The following is an 18,929-nucleotide window of genomic DNA, read 5'->3' as shown; positions in this document are numbered from 1 at the left end:
GGAAAAAGGAGGAAGCTTGAAGCCTGAGAACACCATCCCAGCTGTGGAGCACGGGGGTGGCAGCATCATGCTGTGGAGGGACTGGTGACCTTCACACAATAGATGGTATCATGAGGACAGAACATGATGTGGAGATACTGAAGCAACATCTCCAGACATCAGCAGGAAGTTACAGCTTGGACACTAATGGGTCTTCAGATGGACAATGACCCTCAGCATAGCTCCAGATTAGCTACAGAGAGGCTTCAGGACAACAGAGTCAGTGTTGTGGAGTGGCCATCACAAAGCCCTGATCTCCATCCTGGAGAACATGAGTGGAGCAAGGAGACCAACAAACCTGACCCAGTTCCACCAGTTCTGTCAGGAGGAATGGGCCAGAACTCATCAGACTGTTGTGAGAAGCTGGTGGAAGGAAACCCAGAACGTTTGACCCAAGTCACAGAGTTTAAAACTCTCTGTCTTGTTATTCTGGCATTTAGCAAATAGAAGTCATGTTGGTGATCCTAACTGACCAAAAGCAGGAGAAGTTTAGTCACATTTAACGTCAGATAGTGAGAAAAACGGTTCTGTGTCTTTTTATACAGCGTATGTGAATGTCTGCTTTCAGCCGTATGTGTGAATGAAAGAATGTGGTCACTGTAACAGACTGTTGAAGCAGCGATGTGACATCTCTCCTGTCTGGAAAACACTTTCCTGACCGTCATATAGAAGCAGTGATGCTGCAGCAGCATGCAGTGGGACTGATGACAACCTGTATGAGCCCAGGTTGAACCGTTCACAGAGATGTTCCCGTCACAGTCCTGACATTCATCCCTTCAGCAAAGCCAACCAGTCTCTTAATAGTGGCACAAACACATCGATGTTTATCATGAAGTTATCCTATTGAAGCATGTTTTCCTGCATTTTTCTTTTTCATCTCGACCAATGGGACTGTCTTTAGTCCGGCCGCCCCGGCTTTAAATGAGAAGAGACGGTTCTGCTTGTTGAAAGTGAACTAGTCTGGTTCTGTTGGCAGATACTTTTGCAGATCGTATATATGCTGTTAATACTTCACACTTTTTATTGCTTCTTGTGTGTGTTTGACAGAGTGTGAGTCTTTCCAGTGTGTTCTCTCTTGACTTCAGTTTTGATGCTACGCTCAGCATGTGGTCTTTATATTTAGCATATATGAGCATCTTCTCACCAAAATGAGCAACAAGAAGATCCAACTACCAAAACCTTTACCAGAAAATTCAGTCTTTGCAACTACAAACACATGTCGGCCCATAATGTCTACTGATGGTGCAGAAGGTCAGAGTGGGGCCATCACACCTTCACCTGCAGTCAAAGTGTCTCACCAGCGCTCGGTCTCGGACGTTATCTCCTGACTTCAGCAGTCCTCCGCTGGTGATGGAGGTCTCATACAGAGTGTAGCCATAGGCCTGGCCGTTCCCGCTGTTCACGGGCAGCTTCTCCATGTTCACTGGCTTGGCTGACTTAAAGGGCTGCAGAGAAAATGTGAATAATTACACTGACTGAAAAGCCAGATTGACTTCATTACAAACACACAAAGGTTACAGATAATGTGACAGAAAACATACTCCCTCAGTGAAGCTCAAAGCATCCCATAAGGACAGGTGCTGGTACATGATGGCGGGTTCATAAGCCTCCCTGTAACGCAGGGCTGGCATGTCGGGGAAGGTGTCTCCTCCTGCACACAGAGGTCCAAACAGTACGGCAAAGAGGCCAGCGACACCATCTGCTCACACACTGTACTCTCATGTGTGACTTACTGTTGTATCGAGACAGTAAGTCCCTGAGAAGATGGTACTTTGGAGTGTATTCCCCGGCTTCAGTCAAGGGAGCGTCATAATCTGCACAACATCACAGTGCATGTTAACAGTCCAGCACCGCCACCTGCTGGAAGCTGCTGTCAGTGCTGCTCCGTAGACAGCAGATAGTGTCTTCCAGCGTTTCATCATTCAAACTAAATCTGTGTGTATTTGCATCAAAGTCACCACTTGTTTGTTTGTGACAGCACATAAACCAACCATAGCTGGGGACTAAAGCTCTGTAGGAAGGATCAGCGAGAGCGCCGCTCATGAAGCCAAAGCTGGATCCTCCGTGGAACATGTACAGGTTGACAGACATGCCTCTCCTCAGGATCTCCCTCACGGTGGACACCACATCTGCCAACAGGTCAACATGTTCACAGTCTGTCTGCTTACAACCATAAAGGTCACGGTGTGGGAATCTCACTGCGACAGAATTTTCTGTGAGCTTGTGACAGATTTTAAAGTGTGTCCCTGAAAGCCTTTGAGCCTGTTTGCCAGGTGCTGAAGTGCATCAATCAAAAGCAGCATGACCCTGACTTTCACATTTGCATTTCCATTGCAGGCATGTAGTCGACGCTTCTCATGCAAAAAGCTACGGTGGAGGTAGAACGCGTGTGTTTACAGGAGTCACGAGCTGCTTCAGATGAAACATGACTGGTCGAAAGTCAAAAGGAAACCGAGAGTCACTCTGCTGATGGTCTGAGAAGCTGAAGTGTGAGTGGACGTTCAGAGGAAAGACAGCTGCTAGAGTCCCGTGTTGGTGCAGGATAGAGTTTTACCAAAACTGTACAAGGACAATAATAGTATGTCCAGCAGCAATATGCACGTAAATGTGTTATTTATTTCACATCACCATGTTTTATGGCCTTCATGTCCACACTGAGTGATTCTGATTGAAGGTTTTCTGGTAACGTGAAACTTTAAATGTAGTCTCATGGGTTGAGAACATCGCCCTTCTTAAGGTATTTAAACCGTTTTTAAATGTACGGCAGCTGAAACTGGTTAAAGTTTACACACCTACAGCAGTAGAGCACATATGCAGCAGTCGGATTATCCCACAACATCACACACAGTAAAACACCGACACAGGACCTTCAGCTGCACAATGAAAACGTACACTCTTATGTTCTGAGTACGTTTTCATAATACTTACATACTTTAACTTAAAGAAGATGCTGAATGCGGTGCTTATTATTATAGTTATGACTGTGACTTGATTCAAGCCAATATGTCCCGTTTATTGAACATGTTTCTCTAATTCATTTAGCTCAGCTCGTTTTAAATTTACACCCATATTATCACTTTGAACTAATTAACAAATCAGAGTACAATTAATGCATTTTTTAGGCAACAGGGAACTTGTGTTTCTAAATTAAACACAAGTAAAGTAAAGATTCACAGTGTGAATAAAAATTCAATACAGGGTTTTAAATTCACTTTGCTCAATAAAACAAATCAAGCAGTCAATCCTCCAACTGAGAAAACAATCAGCAGGTGATAAATGATCCTGTAGAGTCCTGTAGAAGACACTTGTGCTGCTCACACGTTAATGAATGAATAATAATAATAATCTAGTAACACCCAGAGGACGTTCTCCTGCATGGAGATAGAAACTTCACCTCCAACGCTTATATAATCACCCAACTCAACATTTCAAAATATAAAATATTTTCATCCTAAATTAATATTTAGTGAAGGATCTAAACAGTTTGTGTATGAATGCAGTGATGACCAGAAGAAGCTTCCTCACCCTCTGGGGGCAGCACATGGTGGAGGTCCCCCCACACATCATACCAGCCGGTCCAGTAGTCCATCACCATGGTGGGGCTGTTGGGCTGAAGACAGGTGACGGTCAGTTCACACAGCTCAGGTTCATGAACCGTCTCCTCTGTGAACTGAGACACGCACCTGGATGGCATTCAGGTCCTGGATGGTCCTCTGATTTAGCTTCTGCAGCTTCACTGTCCTGATGGCTGCAAGGCAGGAGACACAGGTTCAGCTGTGTGTGTGTGTGTGTGTGTGTGTGTGTGTGTGTGTGTGTGTGTGTTAATGATAAACTGTACCTCCATCCACACCCCCTGACTTTAGTGTGTTGTGGTTGTCTGATGTGAGCAACATCTCACTGATCCCTCTGGACTGTAAAGCCTTTCAAAATAAAACAGAATCACAACAGAAGTCAGCAGAATGTTCCATCAGCATCATTCTCTGTTTGTACACATGCACCAACATGTAGGGCTAATTAGGAGTCTTAATTAAGCAGGACTGTCACCTTACCTCTTTAATGAAAAGCATGTAGCTTTGGTCCTTTGCGAAGGAGCCGTACTCATTTTCCACCTGCACTGCGATGATGGGACCTCCTTTCTTGAACTAAAACAGACAAACAAGCACTCTGTCATGAAGACAGCAAGTCAGACAACCTGGAGCTATGAGACTTGTTTCCTGGTTGACTAATTAAAAAGCGACCTGCAGTGGAACCACTTTTGGTATAAGTTTGTCAAAGAAAGTGTTGACAGCCTGAGTGAAGGCGGGGTGAGTCGTCCTCAGCCTCATGCTGCCGTCCCGGAGAAGCCAGCTGCAAGGAGATGCAAAACAAGATGCTTAGCTATGACTAACGGCACAGAGCTGCAGCAACAACGGAGCCACAGTACAGCGAACATACTGGACAAAGCTTCAAACATGAGGACAGTCCTCGCTCACAGCAAGATGTGGTCTTTTCACCCGGGCTGCACTCAGCCTAAAAATGAAACTCTGTGCTTCAGATCAAGGGGTTTTTGTCCTCTTGGGTTTAAATTCTCTTTCATACTAAACTCTGTTCATCATTAATTCATTGCAGGGGCTTTGGGATTAAACCTACAATGGTTTCCAAGCAGACAGAAAATAAGGATTTATATGCACTGTTATTATATGTAGAGAAAACCAGCACTACCTCGGCAGTCCTCCAAGGTCCAGCTCAGAGGAGACGTAGGGCCCCGGACGTAAAATCACCCACAGTCCCAACTCAGCCGCAAGACTGATGTACGCTCTGAAACCCAGACAGAGACCACAGTTTCTCTCTGCATAAACACAAGGTTTAGACTCATGTGAGACCCCATATCTTGTTGCCTGATGAGTGCTGAAAGTGCCTGGCAACAACAGCAGCAGGCTGAGGCGTCACTTCTCTCCTCACTTATCACCGCTGTGTTGTTAATTGTTTGATAAGTTGCTGTTGTTGTGGAGATGCCGCTGTTGTCAGGTGGGACTCTCTGCCTCCAGTTTCTCCCCTGAGCACTGGGGCTTAGATGAAGAGAAGAAAAGGAGAGTATTCCCAGTATGCCTCAGAGCAGATAATGTTGTCACCGCAGCTACAGAGCCGGTGCAAGGCTTGTTTAAATCTTGTTTCTGACATTTTCAGGTTACATATTTGGTTTGGTGGGTACATGATCTACACACCCACAAGCAGAGTACCATGTGCTGATTAATCATGTGTGTTCTGCACTCAGGTCAAATCAGACAACAAGACGGCTTACCCTAAATCCAGCTGTGTGTGGAAGTTAAAAACACCCTGCTCCGGCTGGTGCAGACTCCATGGCACGTACCTGCAAAGATGCAGGTGCGCTCTGTTAACACTGACCTGGTGGCTTGTAGCACATAATGCAACCTTAGCAGTAATAGTCCTCCTACGTAGTGAGGGTGTTGAAGCCACAGGCCTTCATCTTCATCAGGCGGTCCCTCCAGTAGGCCCTGGGCACACGGAAATAGTGGATGGACCCCCCAAGGATGCGGAAGGGCTCTCCCTCCAGAGTGAACTGGGACGTGTTGGCGCTCAGGCCCACTTTCCTGCTCATCCTCCGCCCCTTTGCCGGCACACTGGAGAAGGAGCTGTGAGTTATTTGTGTCACACTCACATAATGTGGCACAGAGGCTATTGTGCCTGAACGGACCACATGACAGGCTTGATAGGAATTTGCAGACGTCTTGAGTTACCAGACACGGTCACAAAGGAGCAGGAGGAAACTCACATCTTGAGTCAAGACAAGCTTTTATACATTCAAAAGAAACTATTTTATATATCATCTATTATACTGCAAATGCTGTTAAAGTCATTCTGCATCCACACCTCAAAAGGACAAAATGAAACTTCAGAGTCTGCTGTGACATCAAAATGCTGTCACTGTGGAGCAGGTCTGTGAGAACTCCACAGAGCTGCCATGAAGAGCCTCAGAACAGCTCCAACTAACATATGAGCCAATACAATGAGACCTTTACTTACCCAAGATACCTGTACATAATGAAGCCAACAATGCACAAGCAGAGGAGTGCATATTTCCTTTTGTGCACATTTCTTATCCTCAGGACAACCATGGGTGGTGTGTGAGATCCCTTCTGGTCACATAGGCAGCAGTCTGGTGAAGTTCACAGCAGCATCTGAGCACAGATGAACGAATGATGCAGCCCTGAACGAGGCACCGCCTCGGGGGAGTGCCTCAGCACAGCCATGGAAATCTAACTCAGCTCATTAGCAGGACGTCTGAGTTCATGTTTGGTTTGCAGAAATACATACACACAAATACATAGAGACAGAGATGCATGTGGATTTATGGTGGCAAAGCTACAACTGAAATACATATTTTCTGGTACTTATGTTTTTTTTAATTAAAGCATAAACATTTAGACTTGAGACAGGTTATGTTAGTGTCTATTAAACAGAAACTTCTTTATGTAAAGTCAATGCAACTGTGAAATGTTCTATAATGCAGCCCAGACACTAGAAAACCTTAAAAACATCCTATATTATCAACTGGATACGTATTCAATAGCGCAATACAATAATATACATATAAAAATAATTTCTATTAGAGTTTAATGAGGCATTTCTCTGTAAAACACTAAACTGGACGGTCCATGTCTCGCCTACATCCTCCAGTATTGAGGACTACATTTCCCGTGGTCCTTAGAAGTCGGAGCTTGCGCAGTGTGGCCCTGGCTGCTGGTGGTGTTCGCTGTTTGTTGTTGTCACATGAAGGCGGCGAAACAAAGAATTAACGAAGTAATTAAAACCCCGAGCCTGTCGCTGGTGAGCTGCCGGCTCTGCCTCTGACTTTGTTCCTCTAGGAGGCGCTGTCTGGGCGACAAACACAAGAGTTACAGGAGCTGCTGAGCGCTAACAGTTAGCTAGCAACAGACAAGCTAGCAGCAGTGATGCAGGGTGAGGTTCCCCTGGCAACGCTGCTGATGCTGCACGCGCATCTTCACAGCACCGAGCGTGTGTGTGTGTGTGTGTCTGTTTCTGTGTGTGTGTTTCATAATAAACTGTAGCAGGTCAGGACTGGGGGGCACTCGGGTGGGGTCCATGCAGCAGGTCGGTTTTGTCCCAACCTGCTCACGTTGCTGCAGCAGAGGTAGCAGGTAGAGAACTGAATCGGTCCACAGCCCCTATAAGCTGTAGAACATTTGTTGTGTTTGTACAATGACTTGTTTGTAGTGTATTTTTAATTTATGACACTTTTTTCTTCGGTTTCATTTTGTAGGAGCCAGAATGATTGTTGTCCTTCTTTATTAATTTCTGGAGTCGACCCCATCTAGTGGCTGGAGGATGGTGGTAAACGCGTGGGAGGCTGCCAGGAAGAGACTCACATCCAAGGCCTGCGGTCCCATTCATCCTGAGTTCATCTTTAACATCCTCAGCTGTTCTGTTTCAGAGCTTTAAAGAAATGTTTATATTACAATAAATAGCGCCTTATTTTCAAATGTTTTTGCTGTGGACACTGTCTCCCTGTTCTGGATGTGTGGAGTCAGACGCTGCTGCACATCCAGCACACTGGCTACTCAGGCTCAGGAATGGCCACGACACATCTAGTGTGTTTTATACTTAAATGAAAGCTTGAATACAAGCATTCAGTTTGTGTTATTGTATGAACATTAACAGTGAATGGACAGTGATGCAGTCAGATCCTGTGTTCATCAGATTCATGCTGCTGTGTGTAAATGCTCACAGCAGCCTCAGTCTAATGAAACACCTGCAGTCCTTAAAGCCAGTGGAGAGACTGGGACTCAGTCCGCTGCTTCATGTCTGTCCATGTTTCTGTACAGTTCAGATTCAAAGACATTGGTTTAACACATTTCAGATGTGTGTCAGTCACACTGGCAGCTAAACACACACCTCCATATCGTACGCAACACAGAGCAGGGTTTTGGTTTTTCTTTACTCTTTTAGGAGCTGCTGTGCAAACAGACTTATTGTTATTGGTCAGGTTCAGTGTTTTGTTTTTTCAAATAATATTCTCGATGCTCAGCGAAGATGAATGTGATTTTATTGTTGTGGTTTTATCGTCTTGGACTTGGAAGACAGTTTGGTACCTTTTTGCTGCAGAATGATGTGAATAAACATGATGTGAGCTTCTATATGTTTGTGAGGGAATGAACTGATTTGTTATCAGCACAGGGAGCTGAATGCACTCATTCAGTCCTGCTGTGTGTTTCTTCAACTTCATACATTAAAAAAAAAGAAAAGAAAAGGTAATGCCCCTAAATGGAGACACAACACATGTTGCTTGTAATCTACTCTAACCTTAACTACAGCAGCCTACTAACAATGAGGAAGAGCCCTAATTTAACTCAGTACATAAAAAGTCTACAGATTGTGTGTTTGTGGTGTTTCCAAGCTGGAAAGCGCGAGAACGTGATTGGAGCTGATGATTTAAAGTCATCAGAAATATTTCAGAGGACATGATTTTAACAGACCGACAGCAGCCTGCATGTTGCTCTTCTGATTGGCCAGATGATACTGGCAGCAGCGTCTTAGTATTAATTAATTAGATCACTGCTATGCTTCTACATTGAGGACGTTTTTTATTAGAGAGGTCACGACTGCCTGACAGGAAGCCGGTGCCTTCCTGACAGGGTGAGGGCAGGCAGAGCAGCCATTTTTAACTCGTTTAACGAAGTAACTGATGAATGCAGTCAGAGTATTCTCCTATACTGGCCACTGTCTTCTCGTAGGGTTGTCGATCCTGAAGCCTCCTCCAGTGAACTGAGGTTTGCTGCTCAGCTGGGGCAACGTTTCCAGCTGCTCTGCTTTGGTCTTGGTCCTCTGGTCACTGAGGAGACATCATCAGACGGTGAACGAAACCATCAGCAGCTCAAACAGTTTACATGCTAACTGCATGTTAGAAACACATCCATGACACTGACGTGGACTATCGTTGGCAACAAGTAAAGCAAAGGTCCCTCTCACCTGTGGAGCTTTTTCTGACTGAGGTACTTCTTCTTAATGTTTGCTAGCTCACTGGACAATCTTTGATTCTCACTTTTGCACTCATTCATCTTGAAGTCAAGCATCCTCAGCTCTGCTATCAGCGCCTGTTACCAGATGGAAGAACATCATATTGTCAAAACACACACAGACATGAACCTTGTTTTACCCAGAATGTGATCCTGCATGTTGGGGTTCGAGGTTTGAGCTCTTATTTTGGTGAGATGACTTCCTGTGTGTGCTTGTTGTGTCAGGCAGGGCGGGGCCATGGCTGAGGAGGGCTCCTCCTCCACCACACCTGTCCCTCATCGCCATCAGAGCATCTGCTCTTCAGCCGGCTTCTCCCCGTGGTTCAGCGCCAGATGATTCAGATCTCGTGCTTTGGTTGTTTGCTTGCCTCGTGCTAACCCTCACCTCTCATCATTCCCTTCAGAGCCTTCTCCACCTGACGTCTCCTCCAGCCCAGCCTTCACCAGTCAGCCACCGACAGCAGCCCTACGGCCCCCACCAAGGATTCACTCGTCATGAGCACATGTCCCCGGAGCACGGGTTTCCCTCACTGGATCACCTGGACGGTATCCCTGGATCACCTGGACGGTATCCCTGGATCACCCTCTCCCCGTTCACCTCCCTCATGAAGACCTGAGTGTGCCTGCACTTCCCCTCCTGCCTCCTCGGTGTCCTCACTCCTGTCCCCAATAAAGTTCCCTTTCTTGTTGTGACCCGGCTCCCTTGTTGCCTTTTGGGTCGGCTTGCTCTGACTCAGGAGCTCCCTCCTGACGCTGCACCTGTTCAATAAGGTGCAGGCCTTCATATGAAACTATCTGAGCACAAAGTGATCTGATTGGATCCAACATCATACAACACTGGGTTTAGTTTCACTTCATTCTGCTGTTTAGTGGAGCAACAGAATGGAACATCATCATCATCATCACGCTTTAGTTGGAGGTCAGTGTCTGAGACAGACGGACTCGATCTGGGAGGACTAGAGTTGGAGTCAAACAGCAATATAAAAAAATAAAGAGCTTCATCCTTGGACAGGAGACAGCAGTGTGAGTGAGATGACATGAAGTGAAGACCTTGAGCTTTTGGGTTCTGTCTCTGATGGTCCACTGGCACTGCTGGAGCTGCTCAGCTGCCTCTGGACCAGGCTGCCGGGCCAGAATGTGCTTCAGCTCCACGTACAGCTTCTCCTTTTCCTTGTTGAGGAAATGAGAAGAAAGAAACATTCAGGAATGATAGAAAGGGAGCTTACATCACTCAGGAGATCTATTGTAGACACAACATCTAGCAAGAAGAAGAACAACAAAGACAAACGTGTTCCAACTGTTGCAGAGAACTTGTGCAACTCTATCCATCCATCCATCATTTAGCTTTAACTAAAGGATGTGCTGCCGTGTGTGCACTGTCCAGGATGTCTGTCTTCACACAGTCACTGAAGACTTTCAAATCCAACAAATATTAGCTTTAAAGTAGAGAATTGCTGGAATCCTATAAAGTGTTATGATTTAAAGCCTCAGTGTGACCTGCAAACAGCAGGATGAAATATTTCTCCATTTCCTGACAGAACTGAAGGAACAAGTGGACTGATGGTCTCCAGAGTTCATAAAAGACCAAAACCAGCTCTGATTATTGGTTCATTGTTCTATGAACAGTGTGTGTGGATTAAAAGATGAAATCCAGGATCTCTATCCGTCTGAACACATCAGCGGGCACACTGTCTATGACCATGACCATGTACAGTGGCACAGAGCGGCGATGGAGAAAATGGTTTACACCAACGTCTTCTTGGAGATCCTCCTTCATGAGGAACACTGATTCTTCTCAGGAGGCATGGACAGTGACTGAGTGTGCTTTGTGTACACATGAAGGTGTCTACCTGTAAGAGGAGCTCACGTTCCTCCAGCTCTTGGGTTTTGGTGATGAGTCGCTTCTGTAGAGCCTGAATCTTCTGGATGAGCTCGTATTTGCCGGGGTCACTGCCCTGAAGGGGACAGTCATTTACACAACGTTCACGGCCTGACCTTTTACTCTTTCAATGCTACGGTTGAAACTAAATGTAAAAATCTTCTGGTCTCTGTGACTGGCTCAGACTGCTGTGCAGCGAACCCCTACAGACAATGCAGGACAAATCCTTCACCTCAAGTCGCCTCCATCTGTGGATGTTTATGGGCTTCAGCTGCTCCTCAAGAACGCTGTTTCTGGCTCTCTCTTTAAGCAGCTGCCTCTGCAGGTGGAACAGCTGCTGCCTACAACACAGAATCTCACATTAACATCATTTTAATCATAAACATATAAACTTTCCCCCGTAGGTCCCATCTGAGGAGAACTGGACACACAAAGCCTATCAAGACCATCAGACTGCTGAACCCTGTGAATGACCTAAAACTAAACTAATCTAATCTATCAGAATGGCTCCAGGGCAGCTGGAGTCAGGAACGTATGCAGGAGCTCTTCATCACGATGCTGCAGCTGGAGCAGGAAACATCTGCCGTGGGTTTGGGAGCTCTAAGCTCAGAGGAGGTCATTCCTACCTGGTACTGTATCTCTCTCCACTCTCTTCCATTTCTCTTCAGTCTTGTTCTTCTACTCTACGTTCTGCTCTCTGTGGCTCCCTCCTTCTTTCTCCATCTCACCCTGTGGGCTCAGTGCTTGTATCCTGCCTTCCTTCTGCTTCGCTACGCTCTGCATTCTGATCCTTTCTTTACCTCAGGTCCTCTGTGTTGGGCAAAGTCTTGTCCAGGATGCTCTTCTTGCGTCGGAGCCTCTTGATCTCCAGCTTGAGCAGGCGGATGTCTTCCATCCTCTGGTTGTAGTGGAAGTCCCCCTTGCTCAAGATGGATTGCTGGATCCTGATCTTCTCGTACAGCAGTGCTCGCTCATCGTTGCGATGCAGCAGCTGTTTGCCCAGGTTGTCCCGCTCGCTGCTCACCTTGAAAGAACAACAGATGACCACACACCGTCTACTTTCTGTCTCTGCCTCGTCCTGTGCAGCTTCTTTACCTGTTCCAGTTGTTTCTTCTGTTGCATCTGCTCAGCATCTGCATCAGCTATTATCTTCTGCAGCTGTTGCTGTTCTGCTCTCTGACTGTCAACGCGTTGCTTTGTTTCTTCCAGCTGCAGCTTCAGTGATTGCAGCTCCCCCTGCAGGACACAGGAAGGAGTGCACAGGTTTGAAACGTCCACGTACAGCCCTGTTCACAGGAAACTAGCATCACCTGTGGACTAAAGGTGAAAAATCAACCCCAGCATCTGAGTTTCATACGCCGCATTCCCACACTCAGATTTACTGGATGTACCCTCTTCGTGGATGAGATATTAGAATGCTGCCATACAACCTCTGAGCCTGTTCTGAGCAAAATGTTCTTGCTGCTCCTCATCATCCTTTGAAACTGTTCTTCTGACAGATGTGAGCTTTGCACCCTGCACAGCGAGTGTCCTTTGCACTCAAAACGCTCCAAACTTTTATTTGTGACTGCCAACACAGACTACGTATGTTTTTAAATCCTTGCAAAAAATAAAAAAAAGGACCCAAATCACTGAGATGCTGATTTGCATTGGTTGATGTCATCACACAGGACCTCTGAGTTTGGCAAAACATGGTTGGTAATTACAGATATGGCAGACTGACATGGACTTAAGATCACAGATGATGCATCACAAAGCTGAATAAAATCAACAAACCACAGACAGGAACAGATCGTCCTAACACGTGACAAACAACCAGAATGGCTCTCTTTATCTTTATCTTTGTCTGTTTTGAAGTCAGTCAGTGGTGGAAGTCAAATTCATGTGACGTTTCTACATGCATGAAGCTTCCAAGTTAAATAAATGATGATGAGATCAGAGGCACATCCTGAGCAGATTTCACTACCTTGAGGGCCTCGTTATCTTTCTCTAAGCGCTTGTGCTCCTGCTGATCCTTGGCGAGGGCCAGCTCCTTCCCACTGATCTCATCTCTCAGTCGGGTGACCTGGTTGTTCATGGTCTTCATCTTCCTCTTCTTCTCTGCAATCTCCTCCTGTTTAAGAGACACACAGTAAAGGAAGCAGAAGAAAAGAAAAATGGAGAAAGAAATGACAACAATAAATCTATATGCTGTATGCAACAGTAAACCCACCTGATAGCCAATTCAACCACAAACACACTCAAACACAAGGATGGAATGACAGGACTGAAATAAAACTCAGCTATCAGGTGACCAGCTGCTGCTCTCACCTGAGCCTCGATGAGGTTTTTGCTGTAGAGGTTCCTTTCAGCCACCACAGACTCCAGCAGGTTCTCTTGCTGTTTAAGCGTGCACTCTGCCTCAGTGACTTTCTTCCTCCAGTCAAATATCTCAGTTTCTCTAACTTCTACATCATTCATTTTTTGTTGAACCTGTGCAAGAGAGAAAAGTTCCCCTCAGTCAGGCCACGGTTGATAAAAATGTTGCTGTAATATCAGAATCAACTCAAGCAGGCTGATGCTGTAGCTCGGCTAGCTCCTCTGCAGAACCTGCCTTCTGCAGGAGGCTGCTGGTCTCGTTGATGTAGCGGTCACGCTCTTTCTCCAGCTGCTGGATGATCTTGCGCTGCTTCTGGGCCTCCTGACGGTAGCCACTGATCTCATGCTCCAAGGTCTTCTTGTCCTGCTCAAGGAGCTTCACCAGGTTTTGCTGTTTCTCGGTCGACTGCACAGCTTTGATCATGTTCTTTTCAAAAGAAAACAAGCCTCGATGATACACACAGACCCAGGAACACTAGAAAATATACATAAGTGTTAAACTAGGGTCTATTTAGTCAAGACACAAACACTGCAGTTTACAACAAACTTGTTTTTTACTGTTGTAAAGAAATGACAAAGAAGTGGTTGCTGATGTGCTGCTGATGGACAGAGAGCAGGATAAAGATTCTTTGGGTCACTTCTGTAGCAGCTACTCTTGTAATTGTGCAGCAGCTGAATTACATAACTATCACTATGCACAGCGTCTAGAACCTCAACTGCACCAGATACCTTGTTTAGGATGTCTCGCTCTCGGATCAGCTCATCCACAGCTTTCTTGTCTGCCTCCACTTGCTTTTGGGACGATTCAAGCTCTGCAGAGAGAGAAGGACAGAAGCAACTGGTGTGTGTGTGTGTGTGTGTGTGTGTGTGTGTGTGTGTGTGTGTGTGTGTGTGTGTGTTGGAAACATACATGCGTACATATGGCATGTTTAACATCATTATTTTTTCATGATATTGTTGTTAAAATAAGTTCATGTTCACCATCTCATCAGCCCTTCAGAAGGGATCAGATGAGCTGACAGGGACCAGGACTAAACGCTGGGGGGAACACAGACTGGGAATACAGGAGACATCCATTTACGTCAGTGTCTAAGTGCATCAGATCCCCTTACCTTTCTCCAGGGCAGTTATCTGAGCTTTCAGTGTCTCCCTGTGCACGTCCACGTCAGCCTTCTGATCCTCCACCTGGTGGAACTTCTTCTGGATGGCTTCTCTCATCTTTATTTGTTTGGCAACCTCCTGACGCATCTGACTCACCTCCTCTTCTCTCATCTGGTCAGTGGAAGGGTTGGAGTTGTACGAACACACAGGGAGGGGAACAGGTGTTGAAAGAGAGAGTGGATGGCATATGCTGCTGTGCCTCCACCAGACAGGGATACACATCTGGCTTGTTATGCATTCTGATGACTCTTTAGTTAAAGTGTCTCAACAGCGGCACCTTGTGGTTCCAGCCAGCAGTCACATCATCTATGATCACTGAGCTCCACTAATGTGGCTCTACAAGGGCCTAGACGCATGTATTGGCTGACAACCATGTACCTTCAGCTCATTTGCATTCTGTTGGTTTTCCAGGCCGAGGTGTTCTTTGGCGGATGAGAGCTGCTCACATTCCTGCTGCAGCTTGGAGTTCTTCACCTGCATCTGCTCCAGCTCCTTGTTGGATCGCTCATTCAAGATCTGTCAGCGTCAGGGAAGGAAACGATGTTCAGTAGCCCTCTGTGTTCTCCACATGAATGCTATGCTAGCCATCCTACATGCTAAGAGATGCCTGTTCAGGCCTTTGTTTGTCCTGATGTACCTCCTGGTTCTGCTGAAGCCACCTTGTTTTGTAGGTTCAGATAATGTGTTTGTGGCCCACACATTTGGCTTTAATTACCACATACCTAATTATCTGTCCATTTTGCTGGTGGATATGGAGAGGTGACAGGTGATTCCAGACAGTAAATGATCTCCATGAAACACCCTGAACCCTCGACTACGAGCTACGCAGCCACCAGGTTCAGCCCACCGCATCCTGTCATGAATATGATGTGACTGGTTTTCTCTGGACAGTCCCTCTGCTCACCTTTAGCTCCTTTAGCTGCTGCTCAAGTCTCTGCTGCTCTTCTTTGGCCTTCTGGCTCTGCACATTCAGAGCTTTGATGTCACCCATCCTGGCCTCCATGTCGATACGGAGCTGCTTTACCTCCTTGTCCAGTTTCTCCTTCAGCCTCATCTCTCGGGAAATCTCGTTGTGTTGTACCTGGAGCTCCTGCTGGAGCTGGGCTCAGACAGGCAGAGGAGCTTGAGTTAGCTTTGCTTTATTGGTCAGGAGCCCTGCTGTGTTTTTGTAACCAGGAATTACTACAAACAGCCATGAGTGCACAAGTTAATACGTAACATCAGTAAAATGTAAAAACGCTAAACTTTGCTGAGTGAGTTCAAAATAAAGACCTTACAGTGATTCTCTCATCACTGACAGCCTCATGACAGTTTTTATTTAGTAGATAAGGGAGAATAAATGACTCCAGCACCGCCCTGTTGTGCAGCTCGGGCAGTGTGTGAGTTATTCATTCTCCTTGTATTTCCGCCAGCAGCTTAAATGATCCCAGTATTAGACTGACATCAGGAGCCACTGCTGTCCTGTATTTACCTGAGAGATGTTTTCTGCGGCGCTCTCTCGTTGGGCCTCTGTCTCCTGCTGGGCTGTGTTGGCTTTGTGTAGTTTTTCTCTCAGACCCTCCACCGTGGACAGCAGCTGATTCCTCTCCTTTGTCAGCTCCTCATTCATTTTTAGGAGATCACTAAAACAAAAGAAGAAAAGCAGAGTTAATCCCGTCCACTGAAGCCACCGTGTGGACAGCGGAGGGCGCTGCAGGCGGCCGACACACCTCTGTCCTTGGTCCCTGGACAAGGCCGTTTGTTGTTCAGCCATTTTTGTGAGGTTGGAAATATCTTCCTTTAAAACTCTGATGGTCTCTTTGTCCTTCTTCTCTTTTTCATGAGCAGCATCAACCATTTTCCAAGCTTTATCCAGCTCCTGTAACAAAACATACACATCAACACATCTGAGGATCAAAGAGGGGGAATGACAGAATACCTTTAATACCAAACATCTCCTCCATCAGCTCACATTCATGTTCCTTATGTTACACCATGCAGGTGTGACATAAGCTTCATGTCTGAAACGATGCAGGAGCAGGTTTATAGTCAAGCAAATGAAATGAATACGACACGTGGCAGTAACATACCCTCTTCAGCGACGTTATCGTTGTCTCATCTTCTTGGGACAGTTTCAGGGCAGCGGCCACTTTAGTTGAAGTGGACACAATCTCTGCATTCAGCTCCCTGCATTTGGACATCAGCCTCTTCTCATTCTCTCTGGACTTCTTCAGTGCATGGATGAGCTTCTCGTACTCCACCCGGATCTTGTCCATGCTCTTGTCTGCGACCAGCTCACTGAGGACCATCTGGAACTCATCCAAGGAGCCAGAAGAGTCCTCTGACCCTGTCTCCTGAAATACAGCAGACTGCAGGTGAACGTATGTCTGGTGGTGAGAATGAACGCAGCAGACCAGACTCAGCTCCTGGTGACAAGTCAGATTCACAGCCTGAAGAACGGAGCAAAACTCTCTGATCAAATCATACAATATAAAAATAAATGTGTTTATTCTGGGGTTGCAGGTGGGTCAGTGGTTAGCACCGTGGCCTCACAGCTAGAAGGTCGCCGGTTGGCGTCCCGGTGAGGACACCCGGGATCTTCCTGCGTGGAGTCTCCATGTTCTCCCCGTGCAGCGTGGGTTCTCTCCGGGTTCTCCGGCTTCCTCCCACAGTCCAGAAACATGCTGAGGTTAATTGGTGATTGTAAATTGTCCGTAGGTGTGAATGTGAGTGTGCTTGGTTGTCTGTCTCTAAGTGTAGCCCTGTGATAGACTGGTTACCTGTCCAGGTGAACCTGCCTTCACCCTGAGTCAGCTGGGATAGGCTCCGCCCCCCTAGTGAGGGTTCAGGTGTAGAGATGATGGATGGACTCTGGGCCCAGGAGACCCTGCTCATACACCAGGAGCAGTAGAGAACATTCTTCTCCACCACCTGCCCATCACTCTGCACTGAGGACATGTTCTCACTACAACAAACCCCAGAAGAACCAGATGACATCAGGATCACCTTTTGCTTCACCTGTTGCTCTGTCTGATGTGAGGCCACCAGGTGTGATTCAGCAGTAAATGAATTCACCTGAAGTGAAGCAGCTTGTGTAACTGAGCTACCAGCATAATGTTCTGACTGTGTTTGACTCCTTGATCCACAGATGGTGAAGTTAGCATTAGCACACATGCTAACAGCAACTCCAGGTTCGCCAACATTTCAACGACCTTCAGCGTCACGTGCTCGCTGCTCAACGTCCAGCTGACTCTGAGACAAACTCACCTCCATGATTTAAAGCAGGTTGTCCGCGTTCAGCTGCTCCTCTGAAGTCCTCTCAGTCCTCACAGCGCCGGAGTTTGGATCAGCGGAGCTGTTGACGGTGGTTGCTAAGCAACCTATGATCTCGCGAGAGAAAGAGTGACGCTTCAGCGAGAGAACAGGTTTATCAACACTTTACTGATTCAGGTACAACTTTGGGCCTAAATTTTCAGCGTAATCTTTTTGAAGTATTTCTTTCTGATTGATCAGAAGAGGAGAAACTCTGTCAACTAAAACATAACGCGGTTATTTAAAGGAGCTTTTATTCGTCACGTGCTCGTACAGTCAAATGCGAGGTGTTTCCTAATAGTGTGCAACAGCAATAAGACATTATAAAAGGACAAATCTGAAAAAATAAAATAAAATAGAGAATTAGAGAATTAGACAAGTCACAGTGGCGTCAATAACAGGTCAGATATTAAAGTGCAGTGTTTGTTGTGCAGGAGCTAAATAGTGAATACGGCACGTTTTCACACTCATGAGGATTATCTTAATCTTTTATCTGCTTGCTTTTATTTCTGCATCGTCTACTTTTCTATTCGTTGCTTTTATTGTTCTTTTATCCTGTAAAGCGTCTTTGAGTTTTTGAAAAGCACTATACAAATAAAATTATTATTATGATTATTATTTGAAGGGGTTGTCTTACCGTATTGCTGAGGCGGTCATGTGACCATGTGGGATAACATGATGCTGCTCTGGATGCTACTGTAGGTAGCATGTAGCATGTAGCATGCCGTGTACATGTACATGCATGTGCAGCTGACATGCTTTGAGCACCACTAAGGCAGAAAGGTGGTGTAGAAGAGCTACAGACCGTTTACCATTTACATGGACATCTGAACCAGTCCTGACTGATTGTGTTCAGGCTTTGACCTTTCACCCCCCTGACAGCCTTTCCCTCACAGTGGTTCTGCTTCCTTCTGCGACCCGTTGGGACGGATCCAGTGAAGACGCAGCCAGAGTTCTGGATAAGAAACAAACTCCTCATCTTCTAAAATGTGAAGTGCTTCAGATGCTGAGGACCGTTTTGCTCAATAACACCAACAGTCATGTTAGAAAATTTAAACATTTTAATAAATAAAAACTGATGTAATATACACCATTATGAATATACAACTACAACAAGCATACCAAGACATTTGAAATACAAAAAACTGACAGTTCAATTTAGTTGC

The 18,929-nt window shown here is 46.0% G+C and overlaps 2 protein-coding genes across 2 annotated transcripts in view; both read right to left on the bottom strand.

Annotated features, from left to right (window-relative positions):
• The window catches only part of LOC103357896 (beta-galactosidase-1-like protein 2), a 12,139-nt gene extending 5,984 nt beyond the window's left edge, over window positions 1–6,155 (bottom strand). Inside the window, exons 1-13 of the mRNA XM_008282648.1 lie at window positions 6,064–6,155; window positions 5,475–5,660; window positions 5,321–5,389; window positions 4,741–4,836; window positions 4,278–4,386; window positions 4,089–4,181; window positions 3,878–3,959; window positions 3,723–3,787; window positions 3,565–3,649; window positions 2,031–2,168; window positions 1,773–1,853; window positions 1,581–1,690; window positions 1,338–1,484 (exon numbers count right to left, since the gene is read on the bottom strand). Coding sequence (XP_008280870.1) covers window positions 1,338–1,484; window positions 1,581–1,690; window positions 1,773–1,853; window positions 2,031–2,168; window positions 3,565–3,649; window positions 3,723–3,787; window positions 3,878–3,959; window positions 4,089–4,181; window positions 4,278–4,386; window positions 4,741–4,836; window positions 5,321–5,389; window positions 5,475–5,660; window positions 6,064–6,155 — 1,353 coding nt within the window. The remainder of the gene's footprint in view (window positions 1–1,337; window positions 1,485–1,580; window positions 1,691–1,772; window positions 1,854–2,030; window positions 2,169–3,564; window positions 3,650–3,722; window positions 3,788–3,877; window positions 3,960–4,088; window positions 4,182–4,277; window positions 4,387–4,740; window positions 4,837–5,320; window positions 5,390–5,474; window positions 5,661–6,063) is intronic.
• Window positions 6,156–8,463: 2,308 nt separating this feature from the next.
• cfap58 (cilia and flagella associated protein 58) lies at window positions 8,464–17,724 on the bottom strand. The gene is made up of 18 exons (XM_008282654.1): window positions 17,719–17,724; window positions 16,542–16,838; window positions 16,182–16,330; window positions 15,944–16,094; window positions 15,377–15,571; window positions 14,851–14,988; window positions 14,424–14,583; window positions 14,041–14,123; window positions 13,547–13,738; window positions 13,264–13,425; window positions 12,920–13,066; window positions 12,049–12,189; window positions 11,754–11,977; window positions 11,186–11,294; window positions 10,925–11,029; window positions 10,125–10,244; window positions 9,028–9,152; window positions 8,464–8,890 (listed from the first exon to the last, which is right to left on the bottom strand). Exons 1-18 carry the CDS (start codon window positions 17,722–17,724, stop codon window positions 8,767–8,769), a joined length of 2,628 nt encoding a protein of 875 aa, XP_008280876.1. The 3' UTR covers window positions 8,464–8,766.
• Between the last annotated feature and the right edge of the window lie 1,205 nt (window positions 17,725–18,929).

This window comes from Stegastes partitus, unplaced genomic scaffold (genome assembly GCF_000690725.1).
Source record: "Stegastes partitus isolate 25-593 unplaced genomic scaffold, Stegastes_partitus-1.0.2 Scaffold280, whole genome shotgun sequence".
In the NCBI taxonomy this organism is placed as follows: domain Eukaryota; kingdom Metazoa; phylum Chordata; class Actinopteri; family Pomacentridae; genus Stegastes; species Stegastes partitus.
The sequence above is the reverse complement of the archived record's forward strand: the minus strand, read 5'-3'. Positions and strand labels throughout refer to the sequence as shown.

Excerpts from the sequence above, each read along its gene's own strand:
- cfap58 (XM_008282654.1), bottom strand. Across the intron at positions 14,124-14,423 it reads GATAACTGCCCTGGAGAAAG|AGCTTGAATCGTCCCAAAAG; the intron begins GTAAGGGGATCT and ends CTCTCTCTGCAG. Across the intron at positions 11,030-11,185 it reads ACAGATGGAGGCGACTTGAG|GGCAGTGACCCCGGCAAATA; the intron begins GTGAAGGATTTG and ends TGTCCCCTTCAG.